The sequence below is a fragment of the Vidua chalybeata genome, chromosome 8, assembly GCF_026979565.1.
Source record: "Vidua chalybeata isolate OUT-0048 chromosome 8, bVidCha1 merged haplotype, whole genome shotgun sequence".
Taxonomy (NCBI): domain Eukaryota; kingdom Metazoa; phylum Chordata; class Aves; order Passeriformes; family Viduidae; genus Vidua; species Vidua chalybeata.
The window spans coordinates 36,182,965-36,193,867 of NC_071537.1; the positions used below are offsets into that span (position 1 = coordinate 36,182,965).

The 10,903-nt window shown below is 46.7% G+C and overlaps 1 protein-coding gene across 1 annotated transcript in view; it reads right to left on the reverse strand.

Annotated features, from left to right (window-relative positions):
• LOC128791162 (maestro heat-like repeat-containing protein family member 6) overlaps positions 1-475 on the reverse strand; it is a 6,741-nt gene extending 6,266 nt beyond the window's left edge. The window contains exon 1 of the mRNA XM_053948503.1: positions 453-475. Coding sequence (XP_053804478.1) covers positions 453-475 — 23 coding nt within the window. The remainder of the gene's footprint in view (positions 1-452) is intronic.
• Between the last annotated feature and the right edge of the window lie 10,428 nt (positions 476-10,903).

Genomic DNA, 10,903 nt, shown 5'->3' on the forward strand with positions numbered 1-10,903 from the left:
GTGTATTAATTTATTTTCTTAAGGTTGGCACTGATAAGTCGCAAAAAGATGTTTTTGCGCGCAGGTTTGCCTAGGGGCTTGCAAGCAGACCGCCATCGGGGAGAGGCCGGCGGCGGGAGGACCTCCCCAGCTGATAGCGCGGCTCGGGGAGGGCGAAAATCGCGATTTCAGTGTGTGGTGTGTGTCCCGATTGCAGTGTAGTGTGTCTGTTACGTCCGGACGTGCGTGCTTGTGCGTGTGTGTGTATGTGTGAGTGGAACAGTGATGCGCGGTGCGGCGTTGCTAAGATAGAGAGACGCGGCGCGGCAGTGCTAGAGAGCGCATGCGCAGGGCAGCTCTCAGCCCACACTACCTGCTAGTGCGGGTAGTGCGCATGCGCAGGGCAGCTCTCAGCCCACACTACCTGCTAGTGCGGGTAGTGCGCATGCTCGGGGCGGCTAGCACCACTCTACCTGATAGAGCGGGTGGGGCGCATGCGTGGCACGGGCTGTCCCTGGCGAGCGAGGGGAGCGCGGCGCGGGGCTTAAGTCGGGGCTTGCAAAGGTGCTTTAGGCGCAGCCCAGCTGATAGCGCAGCGGGCGCGCGGGCACAAGCCGCGGTTTGAGGAGCTGCTTTGAACGCCGCTAGCTGATAGCGCAGCTAGTGGCAGCGTGGTACAAGCTAGGAGTTACAAGCACCGCTTACAAGCATCGCTAGTTGGTAAAAAGCTTGCAAAAGTAGCCAGCGAGCCCGGCTGGGCTAAGAGTTAAGTGTTTGTTATACAGTAGCACTGCCCTTCAGTGTGAAAAGCTGTCACTGGTGTAGGAGGAGGGGTTGGGGAAGGCAGTCTAGGGTTGCCATGGGAAACAGCAGTTGTATGAATTCTCCACCCCCTTTTGTAGGAGAATTGTACCCTCCCCCTGTCTTGTCAGTTATTGTTCAAGTCTGCCCCTTAGCCTAGAATCTTCTCTGTTCCACGTTTTCCCTTTAGTTCTTCCACCAAGAACACTCCTTTCCCTTTTCCCCACTGGTTAATGTTATATTTCCCTCCCTTTAGCCTTCTCCCTGTGATAAATTGAGGCGAATAATTTGATTCAGCCTTTTGAAGGTCAATTAGAATTTTATTAATTACAGCAAGCAGTAGCAAGCAAAACAGCGCTGGGTGGGTAGGGGTCTCCTAACCGCCCCTCCTGCAGTGTCCCACACTGCAGTGCCCCACACCCCACCCCCCTTATTCAGTCTCTTTTATAGTTTCTTGGAGGTTTCTTCATTCGCGTCTCTTGCCATAGCGGTGGGCGTAGCTTGAGCATCCCTCTGCATCGTGTCTGCGTTGTGTCGAGGCAGGTGATCGTTGGTTTCACAATCGGTTCCGGACAATGATGGGCGTACCCGGAGCACTCCTACGTTGTCTAGTCCGGTGGCTGTTGCCTGGTGGTCGCTGATTTCATAATCAGCTCCGGCCATCCCCCAACATCCTTAGCCTGTGTCTGCAAGAGAAGCTAAGAAAAGCTCCCTAAATGGTGATTAATCATACTTGCGGTCTTGCGTTTTGCAATATGTCTATAGCCTTGCAATATGCCTATAGCCTTGCGGTTTGTAGCAGTTGCTTCTTTATTGTCCTTTTTTTAGTAAAACCCACGAGTTGCTGTTTCCCAACTTCACAGATGCTTCCCCTATCTCCTAACAAGCAAGCTAGTCCTCATACTTTAATTTTATTTTTCCTCCTTTAATATTCCAATTCCTTTGATGAACAAACAAGTTACCACAGTTTATCACAATCCCCCATTTTCTCTTTTACCATTTCGTTCATCAAATCGCTTTGCTGTTTCGTAGGCTAGAAGTAAAGTGTTTAGCATTGTCCTGACTAGAAACACCACTAGGACAGAGCAATAGAAAACTAATAATTCGCCAATAAGGGTGGAGTCCTAGCCTTGATTTTGTTTTGTAATATCCTGTTTTCCCTTTTTGGCTTGCTGCTCCCTTGGTGTTTCGGAGGCACTTAGACTGGTCCTTTGAGGGATCCTAGTACTCGGCTGGCAATAGTTGGAGCATTTCAGCATTGTTCCACTTAGAGGGGGCTTGGCCTTTTCCTCTCTGCCTCGCTCGCCGACTCGGGTGCTTCGAGCCGCGAGGTAAACCATCTTCTCGGCAGCAGCAGTACTCGCCTGAGCGTCCCCTTTTCCGCTCCTGCCTAGCCTTGTACTGTTCCCAGTTCTTATCTTTGACCAGAAGTGGGTTGCAAGGAATCCCCTTCAGTTCCTTTCGACAACACCCTTTTATTACCTGAGCAGCAAATGGAGTGGGCTCGTTAGTATGAAAACAAAAATACTCAGGGTATACTCCCTTGGTAAATATTTCCCACCACTCAGATCCAAAACTGACCCACCAATTTTCCAATTCTCCTATCCTTAGCACAGTTTCAGTTAGTTTTCGCTGAGTTTTATAGCACTCAGTACAAACCCAATTGGTGGTCTTCCCTCTGGCAATGGACCCACCACCGTTCTTGGCAAATTTTACATATAAAGCACACAAAAGGATAACAATCTCCACAACCTTCCTTGTTACAAATCACTATATAGTCTTTAGCTAGTTTGTAATTGTATCCCTTTGCTTCCCCTTATGGTTGATTTGGATGATGTCCACAGAGTTCATTAGTTTTTCTTAAGAGTCACTTTCAAGTTCCCAGGCTGGCTAGTCACTCTTCACTGGTTATTTGTGGCAACCGGGCCTTTCACTCGGCTGGCGTGAGTCCACCCCTTTTCGGCCGTCTTGACTGCCGTTTCTGTGATACTTGATCTCCTGGTTTTATCTTATGGATTGGTGGTCTCTGTGCCAACACTTCTTTCTTCCTCAATTCTTGCCCTCTGCTCATAATTTGGGTGATGTAAAATTTAATATGAGAATCTTTTAGGCAGGGGTGATCTTTGGGCATTCTAAATAACATTTCAAATGGAGAGATTCCCACATTAGTTTGGGGTTGAGTTCGAATGTTCAATAAGGCAACAGGTAGACACTTAACCCATGACATTTTTGTTTCCAGCATTAACTTTGTGAGGTTTTTTTTGGGGTTTTTTTTTTGGTGTGTGTTTTTTTTTTTGTTTTGTTTTTTTTTTTTTTTTGTTTTTTTTTTTTTTTTTTTTTTTTTTTTTTTTGTTTTTCTTCTCCATTCATCCTTTCCACCCTCCCGAGCTCTGTGGATGCTATGGGGTGTGATATTTCCATTGAGTTCCCAAATCTGTCAGGACATCTTTTGCAATTTTAGAGGTGAAATGGGGTCCCCGGTCTGAGTCTAAACACTCAATTAATCCATACCGGGGGATAATTTGCTCTAATAATACTTTTACCACAGTGTTCGAAGTAGCTCGGGCCGTAGGATAAGCTTCCACGTAATGGGTTAAGTGGTCTACCAGTACCAATAAATATTTATACCTCCCCACTTTTGGTAATTCTGTAAAATCTATTTGTATATGTGAAAAGGGTCGTTGTACCAGTTCCCTTCTGCCCATTGGTATTTCTCTTAATTGTTGTTTATTTATTCTTTGACAGGTTAAACATTGTTGGGTTACCTGTTTTGCAAGATTATAGACCCCTATACACATATATTTAATTGCAAATTGGTCAACCAGGGCTTGAGTTCCCCAGTGGGTTTTCTCATGGATTGCTTGCAGGAGCCTCATTGCCATTCTTTTTGGGAGTACCTCCCGCCTGTCCGGTAGTATCCACTTGCCTCCCTCTTTTTCCTTCACCCCCATTTGGTTTAGTTTTTGTTTTTCCTGTACCGTGAAGGCTAACACATGGTTAATGGGTCCATGGAACCGGCAATGTTTCTCTTGGGGGTCTTCACAGGCACACTCATGATTAATGAGTCCGTGGCACCATCAATGTTCCTTTTGGGGGTTATCACAGGCACACTGTATCGAATCAATTCCGTATGCATCCCAACAAGCCCAACATGGTTCTTCCTCTAAGTCAGCTCCACAAGTGGAGCAATTTTCCCTTTGTGCGACCCCCCCCTTATATGGTTTGAAACTCATTAGAGCTGCCTTTTTCGCCTCCTGGTCGGCTAAGTTATTTCCCTGTACTGAGTTTCCCATCCCCACTTGATGTCCTTTTACATGAACAATAGCTATTCTTTCCGGACCTCTCAAGGCCTGGAGCACTTTCCGAATTAATTCCCCATGTATCAACCCCTTTCCCTGTGAATTGATAAGTCCCCTTTCTTCCCAGATTTTACCAAATGTATGAACCACCCCATAAGCATATTTTGAATCAGTAGAAATGGTCCCAGCCTTTCCTCTTAGCAGTTCTAAAGCTCTGAGCACTGCATACAATTCACATGCTTGTGCTGACCAGCTGGGACTAAGAGGACCAGATTCTATTTTCTTAAGAATCTTCCCATCCACAATAGCATACCCAGATTTCCTTTTCCCTTCAAGGACCCGAGAGGATCCATCTACATAATATCGATATCCTTCTTCTAATTCCTCCTCTTTGAGGTCTGGTCTTATTTTTGTTTGTTCCTCTATTTGCAAAAGACAATGATGAGTTAGTCCCACAACTGGTTCCCCATATAGAAACTGGGCTGGATTTTGTAAGCTTGTGGTTTCGATACTTAACCTAGGAGAAGAAATTAGGATGCCTTCATACTTTAGGAGGCTGGCATCTGTTATCCATTTATCCGCTTTTTGTTGTAGTACTCCACGGATGTTATGAGGAGATAGAACCTTCAGTTCACTCCCAAAAGTTATCTTTCCTGCTTCTTCTACCAAAAGGGCAGCAGCCACTATCGATTGCAAACAGGCAGGCCACCCTCGACTAACAGGGTCGAGAAGCTTTGAAAGATATGCCACTGGTTTCTTTCCGCCAGCCCATTCCTGGGCTAACACCCCGTATGCCACCCCTTCATTGACATTAATGAATAAAAAGAATGGTCTTTTTAGATCCGGGAGGCTGAGAACCGGGGCATTGACCAATTCAGTTTTCAATGATTTTAACCGGGTCTCATCCTCAGAGCTCCACTTTAATAGCCCATCTGTTGTTAATTTTTCATACAGAAATTTAACTTTCCCACTAAAATTTTCAATCCATTGTCTGCAATACCCAGAAAGTCCCAGTAACTGTCGAACCTGCCTTTTAGTTTTTGGAGCTTCCAGGGAAAGTATTCCTTGGACTCTATCAGTATCCAATTTCTTAGTCCCCTGAGTCAGCCAGTGTCCGAGGTACTTAACTTCCTCTTCCACGAATTGTAATTTCGACTTTGAAACTTTGAGTCCCTTAAGGCTTAAATAATTTAGGAGTTTTATAGTTTCTTCCCTTACTTTTTCTTCTTCTTTCCCTGCAATTAATAAATCATCTACGTATTGTAGAAGCACAATCCCCTCCCCCTGTGAATATTCTGCCAATATTTGTTCCAGAGCTTGCCCAAACAAATTTGGGGATTCTGTAAACCCCTGGGGAAGGACTGTCCACCTCAATTGTTGTTTTCTATGTGTATCCGGGTCTTCCCATTCAAAAGCAAAATAATCTCTAGAAGTTTCCTTAAGGGGACAGGCCCAAAAAGCATCTTTAAGATCTATTACACTATACCACTGGTTTTCTGGGCCAAGTTGGCTTAAAACAGTATGTGGATTGGCTACGACCGGGAATCTCTCAACTGTTCTTTTACTGATTTCCCGCAAGTCATGCACCAATCTGTAACTGCCATTCGGTTTCTTTACCGGCAGAATGGGGGTATTGAAAGGGGACATGCAGGGTTCTAAAAGTCCCTTTTCCAAAAGTCTCTTTATTTCTGTTTTTAGTCCTTCCCTCCCCTCTTTGGGTATGGGATATTGCCGAATCCTGACAGGGATTTCTGGGTTCCTGATAGTTACCTCAAAGGGTTCAACATTTGATTTCCCCACACTGTCGGGGGTATACCAAACTTCTGGGTTAATCTTTTTCTCGTCTTCAGCCCGGAGAGGATATAGTTTCACTGTTAGTTCTCCCTTTTTTGCCTCTATCCCTATCCCCAACTCGACCATCAAATCTCTCCCTAATAGATTATAATCTGCTTCTGGAACTAGTAAAAATGACACAATTCCTAATTTAGAATCACTTTCTAAGAGTACATCCTTAATTACAGGTACTCCAAAGGGTTCCCCTTTGGCCCCAATCACCTGTATTATTTCAGGTGAAACCTTACACCCTTGGGGAAGGGTCAGGACGGTTGATCTCTCCGCCCCTGAGTCCACAAGGAACTCATATTCTTGTTTTTAATTTTACCAGGGGCTCTGTTCTTTCTCTTGTCCCCAGTAGATAGAGCCCCCGACCCCCTTAATCTTCTTTGAACTGTTCCTCATCAGCAATCTTCTGCCGACACTCTCTCCTCATGTGTCCCTTCTTCCCACAATAGAAACAGACAATGCTCTCTCCACCTCTCGACTTCCCTTCAAACCAACTCTCGACTTCCCTTCAAACCATCTTCGCTGGACGTCAGTCCGACCTCTGGACTGGCCTCCAGTTCCCCCCACCCCGGGGACTCCGCTGTCCCCCCCCACTGCTGCTAACACGATTCCAGACTGCTTTTTAAAACTCTCATCCTCTCTCCCAACACACACCTTTTGAGCCTCTCACAACAACTCATCCAATCCTCTCGCCTGCCATCCCTCCAACCTCTCCAACTTCTTCCGAATGTCCACCCAAGAATCGACCACAAAATGCACCTTCAAAAGTGTCTCACCCTCTGGGGTATTGGGGTCCACCCCTGAATACAACTGGAAAGCTTTCTTCAATCTCTCCCACTATCCAAAGAGCTGCATATTGGCTCTCCTCTTGGTTAAAGGGCTCTTTGGAGTTAATATATATATATATTTAGAGCTTGACAGATCCAATCCTCAAACGACCCAAACACGGGCCAATACAGCTGGTCTCCCCCTATCCGTTTACTCCCCCCAAATTTTCATACAATAATGGATCATTTTAACCCTATCTTTTCCTTTTCTAGAAGGAAAGGCATCCCAATACTTTACCGTTAAGCCTAGTGGAAGTTTTACCGAGATTCTCCCACCCATGGGTTCAGCAGATTTACTTTTTTCTCTGACCCATCTTCTAGAGTGCCTTCTCACACTCAACACAAACAATACGACAGTCGCTTCCCCCAGTTCGTGGCCTACTCCGTCGCCGGATATGGGAAACGCCCTACTATGGGGTCCACACTCACTTGGGGAATCTGAGCTGCCATTTCCCCTCTCACACACACATTCGCATTTGCTACACTCCAGGACTCCCACCCCTGACCGAGCGACCGAGCAGACCGGACTACTCACGTCTTTCCGGCGCCTCCGTTTCTCGACCGGGGCTTCGCCCTGTGTGTCTTCTTATTCACCTCAATCACCCCGGGACTACACACCCCTAAACGACTCTTAAAGACCCCGTTTCCGGGGTTGAGGCTTTGTCCCTTTCACATGCACTCCGGAGCCCGCTTGTACGGGGCCCACTGTCTTTTTCACACGCACACGCATTCCGGAGCCCGCTTGTACGGGGCCCACCGAGCACATACACTTATACTAAATTAGTAAGCCGAAACTTGGGGAAGTTTCTCCGGGGATCCCCCGCCCCAGGAACTTTGACGCAGTCCACCTCCGCGTCTGGGTTAGGCCCGCTTGCTCTCCTCCTAACCCAGGAGCCTCCCCACCGAGGGTAACTCGACGCCGAGGGGGTGCAGCTCCCCCCCTCCAACGTCCCCCAACCCTGGATGCTCTTGGAACATTAGTCCCTCAATCCAGCAGGTTTGAATCAACCCTGGATGCTCTTAGAATATTAATCCCTCAATCCAGCAGGTTTGAATCAACCCTGGATGCTCTTGGAATATTAATCCCTCAATCCAGCAGGTTTGAATCAACCCTGGATGCTCTTGGAATATTAATCCCTCAATCCAGCAGGTTGAATCAACCCTGGATGCTCTTGGAATATTAATCCCTCAATCCAGCAGGTTTGAATCAACCCTGGAAAAAACCCACCGGGGGCTACTTACGCTTCCTGCGTGTTCACTCTTCCGCGGTTCTTCGTGCACAAAGATTAATGGGGGTAACTTTGCTTGCTACTGAGTTTTAGGTTCGTCGGTAAAGGCCCAAGGAGGAAGCCCCCGCTTAGGTCCACCGCAAAAAGGCGGTGGGGCGCCTCACGCTAGTGGGGCCTCCGTCCCGGGTTTCCTTTATCCGAGTCACGGCACCAAATTGTGATAAATTGAGGCGAATAATTTGATTCAGCCTTTTTAAGGTCAATTGAATTTTATTAATTACAGCAAGCAGTAGCAAGCAAAACAGCGCTGGGTGGGTAGGGGTCTCCTAACCGCCCCTCCTGCAGTGTCCCACGCTGCAGTGCCCCACACCCCACCCCCCTTATTCAGTCTCTTTTATAGTTTCTTGGAGGTTTCTTCATTCGCGTCTCTTGCCATAGCGGTGGGCGTAGCTTGAGCATCCCTCTGCATCGTGTCTGCGTTGTGTCGAGGCAGGTGATCGTTGGTTTCACAATCGGTTCCGGACAGTGATGGGCGTACCCGGAGCACTCCTACGTTGTCTAGTCCGGTGGCTGTTGCCTGGTGGTCGCTGATTTCATAATCAGCTCCGGCCATCCCCCAACATCCTTAGCCTGTGTCTGCAAGAGAAGCTAAGAAAAGCTCCCTAAATGGTGATTAATCATACTTGCGGTCTTGCGTTTTGCAATATGTCTATAGCCTTGCAATATGCCTATAGCCTTGCGGTTTGTAGCAGTTGCTTCTTTATTGTCCTTTTTTTAGTAAAACCCACAAGTTGCTGTTTCCCAACTTCACAGATGCTTCCCCTATCTCCTAACAAGCAAGCTAGTCCCTCATACTTTAATTTTATTTTTCCTCCTTTAATATTCCAATTCCTTTGATGAACAAACAAGTTACCACAGTTTATCACATCCCGATTGTACCCTCGAATGCTAAACCCTCCTACCCCTACGCAGTAAAAGAATCCTCACCCCGCCCTTCGGGGCTCTCGGAATCTGCCTCCCTTCTGCTTCGTTGTCTCCCTGTTTGCCCCTTCTGTGACCCTTCAATCAACGAGCAGGATTTCAGCAGCCCGAGTGTCCCTCCCGTTCTTCTGGTGGACCCTCAGATGTACCAGCTATCCGAGCTTCGTGCCGAGTGCCTAAAAGCCCCCACGGCTCGGCAACTGGGAGATCCTTTGCATTACAGGGCGAATAAAGGGGGGATGAATGTGTGTGAATGAGAGGCGGGCTGGTTACCCCAGACCTGCTAAGCGAGAGCGGCAGTCTCCCATGCTGCGTTTCCGTCTTTTTCGCGAGAAAAGCGGCCAGTAAAGAGACTAAGCGAGTGATAAAAAGAGTGAGAGAACCCCCCCCTGGGACTGGGTCTCAGAGAAAGAGTGGGACCCCTTAGTGGGGGGGGGGGGGGGAGGAAAGGTAATTAATTAGAAAAAAAAATTAATTAAAAGGTAAAAAGAGGGTTTTCTTGGCATAATCTATTGGGGAAAAATAAAAGGTAAAATGTGTAGGAGGGGCCCCTAAAAATTCTGCTGGATTGAGGGATAAGAATGCCCAAGAACATCCAAGATCAAACCTGCTGGATTGAGGGATTAATGTTCCAAGAGCATCCAGGGTTAAGTCAAACCTGCTGGGTTGAGGGATTAACATTCCAAGAGCAGCCAGAATTAAGTTTGCTGGGTTGTTGAGAGCACCCAAGATTGAGTAAAAATTTTGCCAGTTTGAAGATAAGTCTGACAGGATCTAGAGTTGGGAACCACACAGCTAGATTGAGGGGTATCCAAGAACACTGGGACTAGCCAGGGACACCTAAAAGTGTAATAGGTGTGTTGAAAAATAAAAGGTACCTTGTTGTTGTGGTTGTTTTGTTATGTGTAAGAGTAAGTAAAAATAAAGTGAAGTGAATGTAGACGAAGGAAAGTATATGTATGCATCCTGCCCTGTTAAGCAGCCTCACTGTGCTTCCCTGCTGTGACTGACAAACACAAGTTACGAACCCTCAGAACTGAAAAAGTTCAATCAAATATTGCTTCCATTGATGACCATGATATTGTCTATAATACCTTGTTACAACTTATGTTATGTAAGTGTTAATACCCCTATCCTACCAGTTTGTAAACCTGATGGGTCATACCGGTTAGTACAGGATCTGCGGGCCATAAACAAGGTAACCGAGGATCTGTATCCTGTGGTGGCCAATCCCTACACGTTATTAACTTGCTTAACAGCCGAGCTAACTTGGTTTACCGTTTTAGATTTAAAAGATGCCTTCTTTTGCCTTCCTATCCACGAAGCCAGAAAATTTTTGCATTTGAATGGGAAAATCCTAAGAGCGGGCGAAGAACTCAACTGACATGGACCAGACTCCCACAAGGATTCAAAAACTCACCCACTTTGTTTGGAGAACAACTTGCAAAAGAATTAGAGACCTGAGAAGCCCCTCCAGAGGAAGGGAAGTTGCTACAGTACGTAGATGACATCCTGATAGCCACACGGACAAGGGAAGCATGCATGGCCTGGACGATAAGCCTCTTGAACTTTTTGGGGCTCCAAGGGTACCGAGTATCAAAGAAAAAAGCCCAAGTAGTAAAACAGAAAGTAACTTATCTGGGCTACGAAGTCAGTGCTAGACAACGTACCTTGGGCCGAAACCGGAAGGAGGCAATATGCCAGACCCCAAAACCTCAGACTGTAAAGGAACTACGAACTTTCCTGAGGATGACAGGGTGGTGCAGGTTATGGATCTATAACTATGGACTGTTTGTTAAGCCCTTATATGAACTGATTGCAACTGAAAGCAGGAACATCCAAGAGACAAAGGAAGCTACGCAAGCTTTCAACCAGCTGAAAAAAGCCCTCATGTCAGCTCCAGCCCTGAGATTGCCGGACGTGAGTAAGCCTTTCCTTTTATTCT